Source organism: Trichomonas vaginalis (genome assembly GCF_026262505.1).
Source record: "Trichomonas vaginalis G3 chromosome Unknown ctg_213, whole genome shotgun sequence".
NCBI lineage: Eukaryota > Parabasalia > Trichomonadida > Trichomonadidae > Trichomonas > Trichomonas vaginalis.
Window position 1 is genome coordinate 1 of NW_026529300.1, and position 19,870 is coordinate 19,870.

The following is a 19,870-nucleotide window of genomic DNA, read 5'->3' on the forward strand; positions in this document are numbered from 1 at the left end:
CTCTTTGTATTTGTTCCATAACTCTTCCCAATCTTCTGTTGCTCCTGACTGTTCAATCATTGACTGAAAGTCTCTCATAGAATAACCTTGAAAGATAACGAAGTCAGTGCATAGTCTCTTAATGTTTAAACATATATGTCTCCATGTTTGACACATGATGACAACAGTATAGTTATAATGTCTGACCTTAGTGATGAAGTTCGCTAATGGTGAACGTGGGTCATTCAATAAGTCATGACCACCATAATCGTCTAACACTAATAGAGAATTACTGGGATACTTTGTGAAAGGATATTTGTTCAACTTCTTTACAACATATATTGCAATCTTCTTATACTCAAACTTTCCATCAGGTTTCCTTAGTTGATGCTTTGTTAAGATGTGTTCCATCTCCTCTGAAATTTTTTCGAACTTACTTTGAACGAACTCAACAATAGCGTAATACTTTGCTTTCATCTTAACGTTCTTCATTAAATAAGGCATAAGTTCTTTATCATCCTTTTTCAGTACTGGTGCTTTAACTTGACTCATAAATGTCTTCGCTGTTTTATCCATTGTTCCTGATGTTGCTGAGATAACTATTGAGTCATAATATGGAGTATTAGTGAAGCGGTCTGTTATCATTATATGACGAATAACACCATATGTCTTACCTGAACCCATCTTACCGCAGTAGAAATAAACACCATTAGTACAAAATGGATAATCATCAGAAAATGGCATAATGAGTGCATTGTTTAGTTCTTTACTATTCTTACGTGCTCCATCATGAAGAATCTTATATACTTGATTAATAACTTTCTCCATCTTTTAGTTACATATAAAATGTCTAAATATGATGGATTATACTATGAACATGTTATGAATGATGGCACGATAAGTGGTAATACAGTCTCATATAAATTACCGAGAGACTTCATTGAATATCCTGCGTCAAAAGCTCTTGAGATAAGAAAGATAAGTCTTGAGCATCCAGACTTTGAGTTTCTTGCTATTCCATTAGAAATGACAGATTCATCAAAATCAGTGAAAAAAAGGTTTGACATGAGATATTACATAAAACCCAACATGACTACACAGGAGTTGAATGAAGGTCTTATGGAAAAAATGACTGAGGCAAGTAGAGAATTTGTTGATTGTTACTATGATTCAAATGAAAATAAATTGAATGTATTAAGAAAAGGTACATCACCAATCATAACATTACCTTCATACAGTAGTATAGAAAAAAATGCCTTGAATTATAAATATGACATGTCCCTAGGAGATGTGTTGGATTTCATCACTGCGTTATTAGAAACCACTGAAACAGACACAACATCAAGAAAACCAGAGCTTGTTTGGGAAGATGACCATGGTAGAACATTCACGCAAAAAGTAATTCCATCGAAAGCAAAATTTTTAGACTTATGGGAAAAAAAATATATCTCGCGAATGCATGTATATTATAGTTTTACCATAGCAGATTTCACTGACGAAAATGATAAAGATAAAAAAACATATAAGTACTTTGATGAGCTTTTCATAACTATAGCGAATATCAGGTTTATCCTTGAGCGAAAGGGCAAACCAACATATAAATTTGTCGGTTATCAGATAAGAATAAATCCTCTCCTTGAGCCTTTAGTAACGTTGAGTAATATTGCTCATGATAACAAACAATTTATATGTAATGTGAATGAACAGCTTGTGCCACCAAAATTTTACGATATCACTGGTTATAAAGATGCACTCGTGTTTGAGTTTTATAAGCGCTTTTCATTCAAAAGAGTTGAAGAATCAACTGATGGTCAAAAAAAGGAATATTATGTAAAAGAACCATATGAAATTCCTAAAGACTCTAATATAATGGTTGAACTTATATTAGAGTCTGGTACTCAATCTCAACATAAATAGTTTACGTGACAGAATTTTTTTGACACGTAAAGTTTACATTTTAATGGAAGCGAACAACAAAGCTCCTGCTAGTGAATAAAGGTTAGTTTACATATGAACGTTTATTTTTACACATATATGCGTACATATGCGCGCCCGTATGGTGTCAGTTTTCTGTCACTTTTTTCATTGTGTCGGTGACTGTAGCTGTAGGCTACAGGCGACGCACAATGTATACTGTACTCACAAATCAGATTTTTAATCTCTATAATGCATAATTCACTCAATATCTCAATTTTGATATTGCGAGATATTTTTGCTATCGGTTTCGCAATTTTGACACAATAGCAAGAGGGTTCTATAAGCATTATTATCAACGTAGAATCTGAATATCATATCAGAAAATGTCGCAAATCTGACATTTACCCGACCAAATAGCAAAAATAATTGAATACTTTTCGCAAAAACTTTAAAAATCGATAAAAATATGAAATATAGATATTAAAGAGACTTTTATATAATATTCATAAAGATTTTCCAAAAATATGATACCGCAAAATTAAAAAAGTGACGTCTTGAGTGGAGTCAAAGGTCGAAATTGCTAGCTAAATGTTTTTTTAGCGAAATTGCGTATTGTACGTTTTTTTCGCAAAACGAAACCCTTAATAAAAGTGATTGAGGTCATAGCAAAACGGCTGTTTCAGTCATTAATTCTTAAAAATAAAAAGGGTAAAAACTAAATAAAATGGGTAAAATTCAATAGTGTTTGTGCTATCGTTCAATTTGAAGGTGTCTTTTGAAACCGCAAGACACATTGAATTTTTGAATAGTGTATTATGGTTTGACAAACACCAATGAAAAAAATAAAATGATATTTATTTTAAATATATAAGATCCTTATATAAAATATAAATATTTTATCGTTTTATTTTCTTGTTTTAGAAATGTTTTTTATTGAAAAATCAATAAAACTAACTCCAAAATAAAATTTTTGATTTAAAGACACTATGATGACACCAGGCAAATCTTCCAAGACACCTATCGTCGGGAATCTAACAACCCTAAATTCATCCATTAAGGGTCCACTGTAAAAATTGAAAGTCTCTCAAAATTGAGAGGCGATTTGCAAATAATCATTATCGTCATTTTTCGAAAATCCACTTTTCCTAGTGTTCTGATTAATATTATGTGAATACAACAATGAAGCATATGTTTCAATAAGATGGTAATATATTCTATCACTTCAAATCTCATAAAAATTGCAAAATCAGTGAGTTTTATAAGAACATGATTTTTTCGAATTTTTTGAGAAAGGGACAGACTAGCCCATTGTCACTTTTTAATTTAGCAAATGAACGCTTATGGAGTGGAGTTTTTGGGTAAATCTGATTTGCTTATAAATGAAATAAAATCAAAAGAAACCATATTGGCATTATATTATGCAAAAATAAATGATCTTACTTAGTACTTTTAAAGTTAATTTCAGAAAAAATTTGACACAATGGTATCCGGCACATACAAGTGGTGTACAACCAAAATATAAGTTGGTTTAAACATATATTGCTATATCTCATGATCTTACTTAGTACTTTTAAAGTTAATTTCAGAAAAAATTTGACACAATGGTATCCGGCACATACAAGTGGTGTACAACCAAAATATAAGTTAGTTTAAACATATATTGCTATATCTCATGATCTTACTTAGTACTTTTAAAGTTAATTTCAGAAAAAATTTGACACAATGGTATCCGGCACATACAAGTGGTGTACAACCAAAATATAAGTTAGTTTAAACATATATTGCTATATCTCATGATCTTACTTAGTACTTTTAAAGTTAATTTCAGAAAAAATTTGACACAATGGTATCCGGCACATACAAGTGGTGTACAACCAAAATATAAGTTGGTTTAAACATATATTGCTATATCTCATGATCTTACTTAGTACTTTTAAAGTTAATTTCAGAAAAAATTTGACACAATGGTATCCGGCACATACAAGTGGTGTACAACCAAATCTTCGACTCGATGAACTTGTTCTGGCCAATGCCCATTTTTAAACGATTTAATATTGACCATATCAATAGCCGACTCAATGTAAAAATTTAGATATTATTTTTTTCATTATTCAAACTTTGATAAATTTTAGTATAATAAATGATTTTGTTTCGTGTATGATACAGAAATGAAAAGCTTAATTAATACCATTTTGCATTTTTTCAAGAATGTTAGAGTACATCTACATTAAAAAATCGGATTCGAATTGCGATACTGCATCAAATTGTTGCATATCTGATAAGGATCTCAAAAGAGTAAAGTTAATTTTTTTGTGTTTTTTTAAGTTTTGGGCCTTAGTAAAACACTATCTTGAGCAATATTTTTGGGATGACGATAGGCCTTATTTGGCCTTACAGTGGACCCTTAAAAAATTGTGTATTTTAGTGGGTATTATTCTGGATAATGCCAATTTTTACAAGATTTAATATTAACCATATCAATAGCCGACTAAATGTAAAAATTTAGATATTATTTTTTCATTAATCAAACTTTGATAAATTTTAGTATAATGAACGATTTTGTTTCGTGTATGATACAGAAATGAAAAGCTTAATTAATACCATTTTGCATTTTTTCAAGAATGTTAGAGTACATCTACATTAAAAAATCAGATTTGAACTGCGATACTGCATCAAATTGATGCATATCTGATAAGGATCTCAAAAGAGTAAAGTTAATTTTTTTGTGTTTTTTTAAGTTTTGGGCCTTAGTAAAACACCATCTTGAGCAATATTTTTGGGATGACGATAGGCCTTATTTGGCCTTACAGTGGACCCTTAATGAAAACTAAATAAATAAATAAAAAAAATTAAATGTACTGCATCGAACTTGGATCCCCAAAAATAAAGCCAACTCGGCAGTTTTAACCGTTATACTACACTTCAATTTCATACATAAACTAATTTTCGGGTATTTATGTTGTCTATATGTCAAAAAAAATAAGACCTAAATCAATTTTAAGACACACTTTTTCTATATACTGTTATCATTGTTGAGAAGTTTGATTTATTGTATTTCCATATTGTGTAAATCCGTGTGATATTCTGTTGGACATGAACTTTGAAAATTTCTGCTTTTCAAAGTACAGTATACATTGTGCGTCGCCTGTAGCCTACAGCTACAGTCACCGACACAATGAAAAAAGTGACAGAAAACTGACACCATACGGGCGCGCATATGTACGCATATATGTGTAAAAATAAACGTTCATATGTAAACTAACCTTTATTCACTAGCAGGAGCTTTGTTGTTCGCTTCCATTAAAATGTAAACTTTACGTGTCAAAAAAATTCTGTCACGTAAACTATTTATGTTGAGATTGAGTACCAGACTCTAATATAAGTTCAACCATTATATTAGAGTCTTTAGGAATTTCATATGGTTCTTTTACATAATATTCCTTTTTTTGACCATCAGTTGATTCTTCAACTCTTTTGAATGAAAAGCGCTTATAAAACTCAAACACGAGTGCATCTTTATAACCAGTGATATCGTAAAATTTTGGTGGCACAAGCTGTTCATTCACATTACATATAAATTGTTTGTTATCATGAGCAATATTACTCAACGTTACTAAAGGCTCAAGGAGAGGATTTATTCTTATCTGATAACCGACAAATTTATATGTTGGTTTGCCCTTTCGCTCAAGGATAAACCTGATATTCGCTATAGTTATGAAAAGCTCATCAAAGTACTTATATGTTTTTTTATCTTTATCATTTTCGTCAGTGAAATCTGCTATGGTAAAACTATAATATACATGCATTCGCGAGATATATTTTTTTTCCCATAAGTCTAAAAATTTTGCTTTCGATGGAATTACTTTTTGCGTGAATGTTCTACCATGGTCATCTTCCCAAACAAGCTCTGGTTTTCTTGATGTTGTGTCTGTTTCAGTGGTTTCTAATAACGCAGTGATGAAATCCAACACATCTCCTAGGGACATGTCATATTTATAATTCAAGGCATTTTTTTCTATACTACTGTATGAAGGTAATGTTATGATTGGTGATGTACCTTTTCTTAATACATTCAATTTATTTTCATTTGAATCATAGTAACAATCAACAAATTCTCTACTTGCCTCAGTCATTTTTTCCATAAGACCTTCATTCAACTCCTGTGTAGTCATGTTGGGTTTTATGTAATATCTCATGTCAAACCTTTTTTTCACTGATTTTGATGAATCTGTCATTTCTAATGGAATAGCAAGAAACTCAAAGTCTGGATGCTCAAGACTTATCTTTCTTATCTCAAGAGCTTTTGACGCAGGATATTCAATGAAGTCTCTCGGTAATTTATATGAGACTGTATTACCACTTATCGTGCCATCATTCATAACATGTTCATAGTATAATCCATCATATTTAGACATTTTATATGTAACTAAAAGATGGAGAAAGTTATTAATCAAGTAGATAAGATTCTTCATGATGGAGCACGTAAGAATAGTAAAGAACTAAACAATGCACTCATTATGCCATTTTCTGATGATTATCCATTTTGTACTAATGGTGTTTATTTCTACTGCGGTAAGATGGGTTCAGGTAAGACATATGGTGTTATTCGTCATATAATGATAACAGACCGCTTCACTAATACTCCATATTATGACTCAATAGTTATCTCAGCAACATCAGGAACAATGGATAAAACAGCGAAGACATTTATGAGTCAAGTTAAAGCACCAGTACTGAAAAAGGATGATAAAGAACTTATGCCTTATTTAATGAAGAACGTTAAGATGAAAGCAAAGTATTACGCTATTGTTGAGTTCGTTCAAAGTAAGTTCGAAAAAATTTCAGAGGAGATGGAACACATCTTAACAAAGCATCAACTAAGGAAACCTGATGGAAAGTTTGAGTATAAGAAGATTGCAATATATGTTGTAAAGAAGTTGAACAAATATCCTTTCACAAAGTATCCCAGTAATTCTCTATTAGTGTTAGACGATTATGGTGGTCATGACTTATTGAATGACCCACGTTCACCATTAGCGAACTTCATCACTAAGGTCAGACATTATAACTATACTGTTGTCATCATGTGTCAAACATGGAGACATATATGTTTAAACATTAAGAGACTATGCACTGACTTCGTTATCTTTCAAGGTTATTCTATGAGAGACTTTCAGTCAATGATTGAACAGTCAGGAGCAACAGAAGATTGGGAAGAGTTATGGAACAAATACAAAGAGCTACCAACACCTCGTTCATATATGGAAGTTCATATAGTTGCAGGAAAGACGGACTTTAAAGAAGTTAAGCAACAAAAGATGACATTATTTTAAGAAGAAATAAATGGGTTTTGGCGATTATGTTAAAGCTGGATGGGGTATGGTGAAAAAAAATCCTGGTCTTGTAATAGGTGCTGGATTTAACATTGCTAACAAACTTTTCCCTCAAGTTGGTCAAGTCGGTGGTGTTATCGGTAGTCTTGGTGAAAGAATTGCAAAAACTACATTAGGTGAAGATAATGCATTAACGAAGAATCTTAAAGCATTCAATAAAGCTCTTGGTGGTGACTTCAGTAGAGACAAGCCTGTTGAAACACCTATAGTTCAACCTCAACAAACTATTGACAACAATAAGTATAACGCATACATTGGAGGAGCTATTTGGAACAATCATAAGCCATTAGTTCAGTCAGTACGTGTACTATCAGACATGCCATGGATTAATGCTATTAGTGGCACTATACGCAGATAATATATTTTTATGAGGTTTAAATGAGTGAACAAGAGAGGAAACTCATTGATGAACGAGTTAAGAAATGGGAGAATGAACGTCCGATAATTCGTACCATAATTAGCGATCAAAAGTTCAAGCAGCATACATTTGATTTTTTGCGCGATATATATAATGATCTTGCTTTTGATTACAATGCTAGGCAATACTTTGAGAAAGAATATGTTCAAAAAGGTCGTATTAATTTCCCAATGAGAAGAGAAGGCTTTTTGATTACATCAACATATACAGCACGTGGTAGAGACCCTTTTACAGACGCGGTTCGTAACTTTAAAGCACGTTCTTCTATTAATGATGATCCAGATTTCTACATACCTTATTTTCGTCCACCTTCGCATCCTTTACGAACCAGTGATCCTGGATATGACGCTAAACGAAGATATATAGAGACGAAATTAGCTAAATACAAGGAACCTAAGGATCCAAGGACTGGAGAAGTAAAGGAATCACATGTCAAGATAAATAAGCTTTACAAAGTAGTTGAAGAATTGGAGAAACGATCTAATGAGATTAACGCTGAGAAGAAAAAGGAAGTACCAAATATGAACAAACTAGATAAGATGATTAAGGAATATAGAGGATTGGCGAATACATCGAGCGTTCTAATAAAGGAAGTAGAAAACACGACAAAGCTGCAGAAAATGATTCATGATGAATTACTGTTAGGTGAATTTTCTATAAAACAAAGACAGAGTAACTTAATGGGTGAGGCTTATTATTTGGAGAATTGGTATAATGAGAGGTTAAAACAAATGTCGACTCCAACACCAACTCCTACACCTACTCCTACAGTAGCTCCAACACCAACTCCCACTCCTGAACCAACAGTAGCTCCAACGCCAACTCCTACAGTAGCTCCAACGCCAACTCTGACACCAACTGCTCACGCAGGTCCTCCACCAATGTCGAGTAGTCATGGTATAACATTAAATAAACCAACACCTACACCAAAAATAACTCCTGTATCACATCCTAGTACAACTAACCCAGTATCTGATTCAAATCAAGCGGAAAGATCACAGGTTCTTAAAAGAGCTAATACACCAACTGCTTCCCCTATTAGAACACCAGAGCCAACTCCAAGAATCACAAAGGCGCCAACACCTTCACCGACTGTTGAACCAACTCCAGAACCAACAGTACCTCCAACTCCATCTCCAACTCCATCACCGACACCTACAAAAGCACCTACTCCATCTCCAACTCCGACTAAAGCTCCGACACCGTCTCCAACACCAACTAAAGCTCCAACACCGTCTCCAACTCCAGCTGAACCAACTGATGCAGAATCTATTCAAAATTGGTTAGACGAAGAAAAGCGAAAAGAAAAGGCTGCAATTGATGCTGCACTAGATAAAAACACACCACCACAGACACTTGGTGGTTACATGTTAAAGAAAGACAACATTCAAAGACAAGAACGTGCATTGAGTGTTGCCAGAGAACAAGCACAAGAAGAGAAGAAAATAGTTGAAGGAGAAGCTTCAAATAGAGGTGGTCCAGGAACTTACAAAGGATCAAACTATCCAGCAGAGAAAGCCTCGAGTGATAATGTTGTCTCAAGAGCTACTGATTTAGTTACCCATGGTATTCTAACTGGTGCAACAGCTGTTGGTAGTGCTATTGGAACCAGTGTTGACACTGTTGTTGATACTGTAAGAACTGTTACAAATCCTACACCTGAAGATAGGAAGGAAGAATTTCTTACTCTTAATACAAAGGCAAAACCAGGGATATGGATTGGTCGTGGAATTTTAAATGCTGGTAGTGCTATTGGCAATGGTGCTTCAGCGGTAGGGGGATGGCTCGGAAGAACAGCAACATCAACCGCAAATGGAATACTAACAGGTGCCAAATCACTTGGTAATTGGGCTGATGATAAGTATACAAAATATTATGAAGAAAAAGCTCGTAAGGCTAAGGAAGAAGCTGAACGAAAGGCGAAAGAAGAAGCTGAACGTAAAGAACTAGAGGAGCTTAAGAAGAAAGAAAAAGCTCGTAAGGCTAAGGAAGAAGCTGAACGAAAGGCGAAAGAAGAAGCTGAACGTAAAGAACTAGAGGAGCTTAAGAAGAAAGAAAAAGCTCGTAAGGCTAAGGAAGAAGCTGAACGAAAGGCGAAAGAAGAAGCTGAACGTAAAGAACTAGAGGAACTTAAGAAGAAAGAAAAAGCTCGTAAGGCTAAGGAAGAAGCAGATAGAAAGGCGAAAGAAGAAGCAGATAGAAAGGCTAAGGAAGAAGCTGATAGAAAGGCGAAAGCAGCAACACCATCGCCAACTCCATCTCCTTCACCATCTCCATCTCCTTCACCATCACCAACTCCATCGCCATCTCCATCTCCTTCACCATCAATAGCGGCTCCTGTGAGACAATTTGGTGCATGGGGTGCTGATTTAGTCAAAGATGCTGCACAAGGAATTGGAAAGGAACTGAAGAACACAACATTAGGTACAATAGAGCGTTTTGGTAATCTTACGGATTACACAATTAGATCAGCTGCTAATCTTTTATATAACCAGACTACTGATAACGGTACTGATGAATTGGCTGTAAACGGACTAGCATCAATTAAGAAATCAGCAGAAGATAAATACGATGAATGGAAAAAGAATATTAAGGGTGAATATAATAAGTATGCATATCCTGAAGAACATATGAAGTTAGAGCTTACCAGACTAAGATCAAAATATGGTAATGAAACAACAAATACTACAACGCAAACGACGAAAGCTGACAGAAAGATTGATGACACTCCTACTCCAACTCCTGCAATGGCGAACATCACAACAATTGCTCCAAGAGTTCCAACAGGAGAAGGTATATCAGGAAATGTTTCAACTACTCATAACATTACTGAAGCAGCTAATGTTTCAGCAGTTGAGCAACCTGTTGTTAATGTAACTCAGGAAAACGCTACTGAAACATCAACACCAAGACAGGATGTAAATAATGAACGTCCAGAAGTTAAGGAGGTTGCAAAAGCATACCTGGAGAAAAATACTACACAAGTTCTTGAAGCAGAAAAGCATCTCAATTCAGACAAAACACCATCTCCAACTCCTGAAGCATCAGTTCCTCCAGCAATTGGTGGAAATATACCTTCAGTATCACCATGGCAGAAATTTTATGGATTGTTTAAAGGAGCGAATAAGGTAATGGATGCTGCTGAGAATCTCCAAAAGTTCAAGAATGAAGTCGCAACTGGTGCAAAGGAAATAGAAGAGAATGATAAACAAGCTGCTGAATTAGCTAAACAACAAGCTGAAGCAACTAAACAAGCAGCAGCTCCTAAACAATCTATATCTAAGTCTCAAAGACAAGGTCCTGACCCAAGTGCTAAAGTCAAACAGAATCCAACACCACCTGCAGCAGAGAAGTCCAAGAAGGACAAGGACAAGAAGAAGGATAAATCAAAGAAGGACAAGGACAAGAAGAAAGATAAGGATAAGAAAAAATCGTCAAAAGATAAAAAACATAAAAATTTATCCAGTAAGAAATGAGTCAAGTCATTAAAGCATCAACTAAACAAAAGTGGTTAACTGAATATATAAAAGATGGTAAGGTTCCTGATGGATATTATGTACATACAATGAAAGACGGACGTGTACAGTTCCGTAAAGTCAAGCAACCTCTCAATGATGAACAGATCAGAAGGAAGATCTCATTGTATGAAACAAAAATAAAGGACTTACAAGCTAAACTCGAAACCCACGATACTTCTCAAGAAAACTAGGCATATCTTTAACATGACCTTCATTAATATTTTTCCTCCAATACTGTACTTCCATTTGTGACAACCTGTTTGGATTACCTTCACGCATACCTCTACCTGTCACTTTTCCTGTATTTTCGTTCTCAAACGTACATCATACTTTACATCATTACCGACAAGTTCATGACCATCAATACTTTTAACAGCACCGTGTCTTCCTTGATCTAAAGTTTCTCCTTGCTTTAATCCATGCTCTATTTTTGTCCATATCTGATAACGTGGATATCTTGCAACACTTCCATCTTTTGCTCTTAACAAGTATGCACTTGTATCAACTGAATCAACTGTATAATAAGAAGGATCAAGATGTCTTCTTTGTTGGTTACCTTTACCCCATGTTCTTGGTTCAACTATGACTTGAACTTTTTGACCAGGTCTTAAGTTATAAAGGTTATTTTTTCTGACATACTCTTCTTTCAATCTTTGCTTCTTTATATATTCCTCATTATCCTTTTCTGTGAAATCATCAGGCTTTTGTTGTGTGCTTGAATGATATTCAGTGTTGTAGTCATTAATAATTTGTCTCATTGTATCTGCAGTGAAAGGTGGTGTTTTATCACCTTCTTTGAGGTTTAACTTCATATGTAACATAGTTCTAATAGTTCTACAGAACCTATTAATAATACCTAGTATGTTATGATTGTATTTCTGTGTCGTCATGTGCTCAATGTTATGACTGACCAACAGATCTCGAACATTTTGTGTCGTATAAGCTGGGTCTTCATCACTAGTAAGTATTGTAGGCTTCATTTCACCTGTAGCTTGTGAAATGAACTTCTGCATTGCACTTAGAACATTGTTTGAGTTCTTTTCACTCATTGGGAACGCATAACCTTTTCTACTGTTTACATTGATGAACAAAAGAAAATATGGTGGTGTTCCACCAGGATTCTCAAATGTATCGAATTGATAAGCTCCCATATCAGTTGAATATATTGGTAGCATCAAATCCTCTTGTATTAAAGTTTTTTCTTGTTTACCAACAGTCATTTTTTTATTAACGTTAAAGTCTTACAGGCATTGAGTAATCGCTATAACCATCATGGTCTGCGAATTCATGTAATCTTGATGCATCAGGTTCTTTCTTCGTTGGTGCATGAAACCTTGCTTCATCATAAAGGTTCATATAATGGTTTGTCACGTTTGGGGTAGACCCAATTTTTGCATATTGAGGATATGAGTAATGATACACTAAGTTGAACCCATTACTACCATCATCAACATATATCTTTGGTGGAGGTTGTCTTATTAAATTCCTTCCTCTTGGGGCTTTGAGTTGGACGATCTGATCTAGATCATTGTAAACAACTCCTGTTGCAGTATATTCTGTGTTGTTCTCTGGGTTAATGTTCGTCATTTATATGAGAATAAAACAATTTTTACTCATAACAAATGAGATCGAAGTCAATTCTTTATGGTGCAGCTAATCTTCCAATTGAACCAACAAGCAATGTTGATTCAAGAACAACTAATAACATTGTGATAAAGAACTATCCATCTGGTACAGTAAGTGATGCTCCAACAGAGATAAAAAAAGAGGAAACAACTACGAACTCAGAAGCACCAATGTATCCTCCTCCTTTAAGTCCATTAACTTCCAACCTGACCTCATCGAGATCTGTGGAGACTTCATCGAGGATTGGTGTAGAAGAGTATTTACTTAGTATATACCAGAAGATACTTCTAGACCAAGACAAAGAGCTCTTTTCTAACTTAGTGAGCAAAGATCAGATCTTACTACCTAAGCCAGACTTGGAAGAAGTTGTTCACAGAATGACTGGGTTCAAGTGTGAAATAGACCTACTGGACCCAGACATCACATGTTGTGGTATTCCACCACCTTTCTCAAAAATAGCTCAGATCAGAATCATTGATGAGAACAATATTGCTCAAGAGTTTAAGTATGCATATAATGCACAATATACTGAGTTAATAAGTAGGTATAATTTATGTCTTAAGTATGTGATCGTTTAACCGAAAAGTGACATTTCCAATGAGCCAAAGACTACAAAGGTTCTTTGACCTAATTGCTGAGGAAGATGAACCAATATCTGTAGGTAAAGCAATGAGAGTTCATCACAACGTATTTGGTGAAGAAGATCCCTTCTCAAATCCCGAAGAAGCAATTCTTACCATGTTCATAATGAAATGGTATGAAAAGCATCGTGAGGTTGAAGTTTCATACTACACGTTCTTGTATGAGTTAGGAAAATATAACGTCAAGATGAAAGAATATCTTGAAAAGAGAAACAATGAATAAAACTTATCGTTTACTCAAGTAATTATTTTTAGTACTTTTCGACGTACTTTTTGATCTTGTCAAGAGCTTCGAGCATCTGCTTCTTTGCATTGTGCTTGGCGAAGATGGCTTGCTCAATGGTGAGCTCGAAGGCTTCTTTACCGATCGGCTGGTGTTCGCGAAGATCTTTGAGTGCATCAAGAACTGCAGTGTACTCTGATGGTAAATGGGAGCCATCAATGAGTGTATAAAGGATGAGCATGTACTCCTGCAGTAAGTTCTCCTGTTTCAAGCGGGACTTGAACTCTTCGCGGAGATCTTGAAGCTTTTGGAGCTTCTCAGTGGCTTGAAGGTAGTCAATGATGACCTTCTCTTGTCCCTCAAGTGCTTGTGGGAGGAAGTGGACATAAGCTGTTGACTTCATCAAAAATGAAGTGGTCATGACACTTTTTAAGTTAATGTCCGAGCCATACAGTGATGTCGAAGCAGCACATGAACCAAAGAAGAAGTCTTGCTGGGAAAAGACAAAGATTGTTGGTAACGCAATCCTAGCCATTTGTGTTGTTTTGAACTTGATCGTACTTCTGATCTTGTTCTACAAACTCAACAGAGGTTATTGTCTCAAGTAAACACTTATTTTTATTACCATATAAATGATTTTTACCAAACCTCCTTTACCTTTCATAGGTAATAAGTCGAAGATCAGGAAAGATCTTATCGACATACTCAAAGACATCAAAGGGGATTATGTCTTCGTTGACCTATTTGGTGGTTCTCTCTATATCTCTCATCTGTTGCATATTATGTTCCCAAAAGCAACGATCATAGCTAACGACTATGATAACTACGTTGATAGACTGAAACACATTCATGACACGAATGAAATACTTAAGGAACTTAAGGAGAGAATAAATGTTAAGCCAGATGAGAAAATTCCTACTGATCAGAAAGAGATCGTCAGAGAAGTTATAAGTAAAGCTCCATACATAGACTGGGATACATTATGTTCACGTCTTCTCTATTCTGGAGCATACAAATACTATGATCTTGACACATTAATGAAGAAAGTGTTATACCTCAGATATACTAACTTATTTGGTGAAAACATAGATGACTATCTTGAAGGTTTAACTATTGTTCATAAAGATTGGAGAATACTCTTCAATGAGTATAAAGATCTTCCCAATGTTTTCTTTATATGTGATCCTCCATACTTCCATACTTATTCTATACAGTATGGAGATGAATGGACTCTTAAAGATACTGTAGAAACCTTTGATGTCCTTAATTATCCATCTATTTACTTCAGTAGTGATAAATCTTATACAGAAGAACTTATAGAGATATTGACAAAAAGATATGGAGAGAAATTTCCTATGAGAAAGCATGTTATAGATAGAGGTTTAATTAATCCTAACACTCAGAAAAATAATGAAGTAATATATGTCACTTTTTCTGTTAATGGAGAAGAGAAAGATCAAGAAGATAATAGTTGATGAGGGAACTGAAGAAGCGACGACATTCATCTTTGACGACGGAAAGCTCACATTCGTTGTCGATAAAAATGGACAACACTTACACAAAAGAAAGAGACCAAGAAAATTTTTAGATCTCCCAAAAGCTAGGAAACCAAAGGAACCATTTCCAGTACCAGCCGTCCAAGAACCAGAGAGACTTTTGATACCAAAACCTGTGGTTGACAAATATGATCCAGATCAGTTCTTCCCAAAAATACCAAAGTTAGAATAAAAACTCCTTTATTTCTTTAGTATTATATAATAAGTCTATTAGTAAGCTCTGTTCTCGTTCTGTTCTGGTATTTTGACGTCTTTTCATGGTCTCGCATAATAAGATCATGAACTTTTTCTTGAGATACTCGAAGAGCTGAGGTAAGTTATCATATTCTGGATATGTAGGAAGCATCCCTGCTATCGTAAGTGTTGTATCAATAAGGATTGGACTTATATCGGAAAAGTCGAGATCTGGAGTAGAATAAGAAGGTAAGTCTCTTACATGTAGGTAGTCATTATATGCTTTACGCATGAGACTGAGTTTCTGGAGCACAACTATGAGACTTTGGTTCTGACGTTCAAGTTTGCTTAAAGTTCTCTCCAAGCTTCTGTAATAAACGTCAACCTCTGTAAGAGCAGATATTTTTGCATTGATCTCGGAGATCTTTTCTTGAACTTCACCAAGTTTGACCTTAACTGACGTTTGAGCTCCCATCATGTTTTCATCAAGGTCATTCTCTATGTCATCAATGATATCTTCCCATGAAGTCATGTTTTCATCATTGATCTTAACGTGAACACTCATGAAAAAAATGTCATGTAAAGTATAAATGTCAGATTTTTACTCTTGAGCTTCTTCTCTCTGGATTGACTCGTCTGTAGGGCTTAATGTGCCATCACGTTCGACCAGAAGGTTCTGCTCAGGTCTGTCAAGGAGCTGTCTGTAGGTCGTGAAGGTTTCAACGAGTCCTTGGTAAGGAGTTTGGAGATCAACATCGACCCATGGGTGTTTGCGTAAGAAAGCAGCAAGGCTTTCACGCTTGGAGTCAATGACATCTTTCTTATTGGTTAATCCTTCTTCAAAGCTTAGGATTACTCCTGCAGTTGATTCAAGTCTTTGGATCTGGCGTCTGGAAACCTTGGTGAGTTGTCTTATCCTCTCGTTTCCAAATACATGCAGGAGATATGCAGAAATTACTTCATTAAGTTCGATTAAACAAATTGGATGAAGATCAGTCATGGCTTTTGTAAAGCAATCTTTTGTAAAGCTGTCTTTTGTAAAGCAGACTTTTGTAAAGCAATCTTTTGTAAAGCAATCTTTTGTAAAGCAGACTTTTGTAAAGCAATCTTTTGTCAAGACGTCTTTTGTAAAGCAGACTTTTGTAAAGCAATCTTTTGTCAAGACGTCTTTTGTAAAGCAAAAGTATTCAATTTTGTGAGAAAATGCTTTTGTAAAGCAGTCTTTTGTAAAGCTGTCTTTTGTCAAGACGTCTTTTGTAAAGCAGTCTTTTGTAAAGCTGTCTTTTGTAAAGCTGTCTTTTGTAAAGCTGTCTTTTGTAAAGCTGTCTTTTGTAAAGCAGTCTTTTGTAAAGACATAACCGACGACCGAATGTCCCAAGATGGTACAACACCAGCTCCAGCATCACCAACACTAGATATGATGGCAATGATGATGCAGATGATGCAACAGCAAACCCAGCTTATACAGCAAATGCAGGAAAAGAAAACTTTCAATAAACCTGCAAAGAACTCACAAGATCTTGAAGCTGGACTCAATGCTCTCAGGAACGACTACAAGAGAGAGCAGATGACGTTTAGGAAGAAGGGTGATGAAGATTATGAGAATGATCCGATCGAGGAAGACGAGATCAAGTCCACTGCATCCACAAAGACCCTCCAGGATGAAAGAGATGATGAGGGATTCCTTACCAAGTCTCAAAGACTCTTTGTCCTTGAGTTCTTCACGATCTCTGCCTTGAGATCTATGAGGAATTGGAAGGGTCGCGTTCCAAGTGGCTCAAACAAGCGCGAACTACTCATGACCGCAGTACCGCTCACTAAGACAAAAGTCCAGCTCATGGACTTTATCCTTTCCGCTTGTCCCGACGAGATCTAAGATCTGATCAGAGTAAAAACTTACATTTATGAGCTAAGCTCAGTAATAATTAGTTGTTTATTCTTTCTTCTCATACTTCTGTGCAAGGTTTCCACGGAAGAACTCAAGCAACATTTGGATCTTTCCAAGCTTTCGACCTTCTTTTTCGAGGTCATCCTGGTAAGTTCGGAATGCGTCAACGTGTGAGCTCGCATAGAATGCAGCAACAACAACCTCTTCTGCACCTTCTTTGCTGTCAAGTGGCATGAACTCGAATCCTTCCATTCGACCAAATAAAAGTGACAAAAATGTCAATGAGACCCACTCGTTGCATAGATGCTAAACCTGGTCCGAAGATGCAAAAGTTCTTCAGAACACTCATGTCTGACCAGAGGGAGTACGGTCATGAAGAGGTCATACAGATCTTCGATCAGTGTGTACCAAAGCCTGAGAATCCAGACGAACTCTTCATGTAAATTTACTTGCTTCAATGGAGAGATGAGAGACCAGGTATGAAACTCAGACCAATAACAATCTTTCCAGGTTTCTGCAATTACCTAGAACAAGCATGCCAGATCAAATGGTCTGACACCATCTTCCTCCAAAAATAAACTTTATCGTTTATAACACTTCAGGATCTACATCTATTTCTTCTGCTTCATCCTCAATGTCGATCTCTTCGACAGGTTTGATAGCAGCTTTGAGTAAGTTCTTACCCATTGTCTTAAGTTCAACTGGGTTATATTCTTTGTCTTTACTCTTTGTTGATTTCGTGAGATCTACATATAAACAATAACTTTTAGTCTTGTCAAGGTTTATTCTCGCTGAGAAATGGTCAGGAATGTTTATAGCTATCTTTTCAAACTTGAGTAAATTAGCTAAACCTTCATTTGTGTATTTCTGCTTATCGACAAAGATCATGATCGGACTTGCACTATAACCATACTTTCCTTGACATAATGTTTGTGGTAAGCATATAAGTAGTCTCTTTGCTGTTTTATTTTGCTTCTTCACTTCATCTACAAACTGTTGGATCTTAAAGAACTTTATATGATGTTCAGACATCTTTATATACCCGATAAAAAGTTCAGATAAAAAAATAATTAGCTATATTTTTATTAGTGCATAAATGAGTCTTTCTTTGAGATTTTCTGATGAAGATCTAACTTTGGTAAGATCTTTAAAAGATGATGAAAACATTCTTTCTGTCATTGATGAAGAAAAGAAATACTTCAGTAATGATGTAAAAATAGAGCTACTCATTCATACTGAGAAACAGTTTGTGATCGTGATCTTGAGTTAAGCAGCTCTGAACCAAGCGAATACAGTCATAAATGGTGGTAAGAAGTCTTGACCTTTTCCTGTTGCATCTGTGATTCCAGCTACTGTGTGAGTATGGTTTCCTGCAGATCCGCAGAAAATACCTGTACTAACATCTCTAGGGTCATCTGTGATATCATATCTATTCATACCTTGTCTATCAGAACCTGCTGCAAGATTTGTATAACCTCTTTTTGTCATTGAATGTGAATGCTCTCCATTAGTAGATGTTGTTGCACTGAACCTATGGGAGTGTGGTGGAAGGTTTTCAACTCTGATAGTCTTTGAACCACCAAAGTCCATTGATGAGTTAGAACAGTAAAGAAACTGATCAACAATCGGTTGCCAAACACCTCCATAAAGGGTTTGCGGGCTTGTTGAGCTCATTGATGTAAATATAGAACCAATTGGATACATCATGTCAAACATGTTAGAAGGTCTATAAGTATAATCTACTGTGGTGACATCGTTCAAATAAAACTCAAACGTATCTCCAGGATGAATAGTTAAGTTTGTTCCATCTTTTTTGTGGAACACAAGTTCAATAGATTTACCATGACTCAATGTATAGTAACTTGGACCTTTTTCTGATGGACCAATGTTATAATTTATAAATATTGCAACTTTACCCATATCATTATTACCAAAGCTAACTGTAATGCTTTCAGGTATTCCATTGTTTACAGATGCATTAGAGATCTTTGAGATCTGTTCATTAACATAAGTTTTGTCTGCTTTGTTGTCTAAAGAAGTTTGAAGTGAATTTATGTCGGAGATATTGTGTTTATGAGATTTCAAAACTTTGTTCGTTGCGTCAAGTTCATCTTTGTCAGCTTTACTTTTAATAGCATCTTCAACGGTTATTTTTGCCTTAACTCTCAACCTAAATCTTGGCTCAACTAATACACCGTTAACAAAGAAGTATGAAGCATAAATTTCAGCGTTATAACCAAATGATTGTGGTGCTATACCTGTGTCATACTGTACAGTACAGTGTATGTCATAACCTTTAGCACGAATGAATTTATATCTTCTTTCATTAACATTTTTCGTATTCACTTTTTCACCCTGTGTTAAATATCCGTGGTAGTCCGTTATAATCTGTTCATCTGAACTTATATAATGAACATGGTTCTTGTCAGCTTTCTTATCTAACATTGCTGGTAGTTCATATACTTCGAAGTTTCTGGCATGACCTTCAATGTTCGTACATTTACTATCTAAACTGTTAAGAGTATCTTTTACGCTAG

The 19,870-nt window shown here is 35.2% G+C and overlaps 11 protein-coding genes and 9 pseudogenes across 20 annotated transcripts, besides 4 other annotated features; 13 read left to right on the forward strand and 7 right to left on the reverse strand.

Annotated features, from left to right (window-relative positions):
* Positions 1-756: a mobile genetic element.
* Positions 757-1,068: 312 nt separating this feature from the next.
* Positions 1,069-1,896, forward strand: TVAGG3_1095200 (uncharacterized protein; the record flags this gene model as incomplete). The annotated part of the gene is made up of 1 exon (XM_001295617.2): positions 1,069-1,896. The coding sequence occupies one exon, from the start codon at positions 1,069-1,071 to the stop codon at positions 1,894-1,896; it is 828 nt and encodes a 275-aa protein (XP_001295618.2).
* A 1,286-nt stretch (positions 1,897-3,182) lies between these two features.
* Positions 3,183-3,896: a mobile genetic element.
* A 1,121-nt stretch (positions 3,897-5,017) lies between these two features.
* Positions 5,018-8,980: a mobile genetic element.
* TVAGG3_1095230 (uncharacterized protein) lies at positions 5,241-6,311 on the reverse strand (the record flags this gene model as incomplete). Its single annotated transcript, XM_051257176.1, has 1 exon — positions 5,241-6,311. The coding sequence occupies one exon, from the start codon at positions 6,309-6,311 to the stop codon at positions 5,241-5,243; it is 1,071 nt and encodes a 356-aa protein (XP_051075599.1).
* Positions 6,330-6,626, forward strand: TVAGG3_1095240 (annotated as a pseudogene). The gene has a single exon. A coding segment is annotated over exon 1 (297 nt).
* TVAGG3_1095250 (protein of unknown function, DUF4106 family) lies at positions 6,654-7,229 on the forward strand (the record flags this gene model as incomplete). The annotated part of the gene is made up of 1 exon (XM_001289423.2): positions 6,654-7,229. The coding sequence occupies one exon, from the start codon at positions 6,654-6,656 to the stop codon at positions 7,227-7,229; it is 576 nt and encodes a 191-aa protein (XP_001289424.2).
* TVAGG3_1095260 (uncharacterized protein) lies at positions 7,240-7,647 on the forward strand (the record flags this gene model as incomplete). The annotated part of the gene is made up of 1 exon (XM_001289424.1): positions 7,240-7,647. One exon carries the CDS (start codon positions 7,240-7,242, stop codon positions 7,645-7,647), a length of 408 nt encoding a protein of 135 aa, XP_001289425.1.
* On the forward strand, positions 7,878-8,899 carry TVAGG3_1095270 (annotated as a pseudogene). The gene has a single exon. A coding segment is annotated over exon 1 (1,022 nt).
* A 519-nt stretch (positions 8,981-9,499) lies between the features above and the next one.
* TVAGG3_1095280 lies at positions 9,500-10,286 on the forward strand (annotated as a pseudogene). Its single transcript has one exon — positions 9,501-10,286. A coding segment is annotated over exon 1 (786 nt).
* Positions 10,287-10,337: 51 nt separating this feature from the next.
* Positions 10,338-10,884, forward strand: TVAGG3_1095290 (annotated as a pseudogene). Its single transcript has one exon. A coding segment is annotated over exon 1 (547 nt).
* A 3-nt stretch (positions 10,885-10,887) lies between these two features.
* On the forward strand, positions 10,888-11,183 carry TVAGG3_1095300 (annotated as a pseudogene). The gene has a single exon: positions 10,890-11,183. A coding segment is annotated over exon 1 (294 nt).
* Positions 11,184-11,561: 378 nt separating this feature from the next.
* TVAGG3_1095310 lies at positions 11,562-12,445 on the reverse strand (annotated as a pseudogene). The gene has a single exon. A coding segment is annotated over exon 1 (884 nt).
* Positions 12,446-12,503: 58 nt separating this feature from the next.
* Positions 12,504-19,868: a mobile genetic element.
* On the forward strand, positions 12,848-13,329 carry TVAGG3_1095330 (annotated as a pseudogene). Its single transcript has one exon. A coding segment is annotated over exon 1 (482 nt).
* Positions 13,449-13,715, forward strand: TVAGG3_1095340 (uncharacterized protein; the record flags this gene model as incomplete). Its single annotated transcript, XM_051257177.1, has 1 exon — positions 13,449-13,715. One exon carries the CDS (start codon positions 13,449-13,451, stop codon positions 13,713-13,715), a length of 267 nt encoding a protein of 88 aa, XP_051075600.1.
* On the reverse strand, positions 13,744-14,118 carry TVAGG3_1095350 (uncharacterized protein; the record flags this gene model as incomplete). Its single annotated transcript, XM_051257178.1, has 1 exon — positions 13,744-14,118. One exon carries the CDS (start codon positions 14,116-14,118, stop codon positions 13,744-13,746), a length of 375 nt encoding a protein of 124 aa, XP_051075601.1.
* Positions 14,498-15,130, forward strand: TVAGG3_1095360 (annotated as a pseudogene). Its single transcript has one exon. A coding segment is annotated over exon 1 (633 nt).
* Positions 16,047-16,445, reverse strand: TVAGG3_1095370 (uncharacterized protein; the record flags this gene model as incomplete). The annotated part of the gene is made up of 1 exon (XM_051257179.1): positions 16,047-16,445. The coding sequence occupies one exon, from the start codon at positions 16,443-16,445 to the stop codon at positions 16,047-16,049; it is 399 nt and encodes a 132-aa protein (XP_051075602.1).
* Positions 16,815-17,321, forward strand: TVAGG3_1095380 (uncharacterized protein; the record flags this gene model as incomplete). Its single annotated transcript, XM_051257180.1, has 1 exon — positions 16,815-17,321. The coding sequence occupies one exon, from the start codon at positions 16,815-16,817 to the stop codon at positions 17,319-17,321; it is 507 nt and encodes a 168-aa protein (XP_051075603.1).
* On the reverse strand, positions 17,379-17,585 carry TVAGG3_1095390 (uncharacterized protein; the record flags this gene model as incomplete). Its single annotated transcript, XM_051257181.1, has 1 exon — positions 17,379-17,585. One exon carries the CDS (start codon positions 17,583-17,585, stop codon positions 17,379-17,381), a length of 207 nt encoding a protein of 68 aa, XP_051075604.1.
* Positions 17,609-17,776, forward strand: TVAGG3_1095400 (uncharacterized protein; the record flags this gene model as incomplete). Its single annotated transcript, XM_051257182.1, has 1 exon — positions 17,609-17,776. The coding sequence occupies one exon, from the start codon at positions 17,609-17,611 to the stop codon at positions 17,774-17,776; it is 168 nt and encodes a 55-aa protein (XP_051075605.1).
* Positions 17,969-18,365, reverse strand: TVAGG3_1095410 (annotated as a pseudogene). The gene has a single exon. A coding segment is annotated over exon 1 (397 nt).
* TVAGG3_1095420 (ATP binding) lies at positions 18,600-19,253 on the reverse strand (the record flags this gene model as incomplete). Its single annotated transcript, XM_051257183.1, has 1 exon — positions 18,600-19,253. One exon carries the CDS (start codon positions 19,251-19,253, stop codon positions 18,600-18,602), a length of 654 nt encoding a protein of 217 aa, XP_051075606.1.
* Positions 19,869-19,870: the final 2 nt, after the last annotated feature.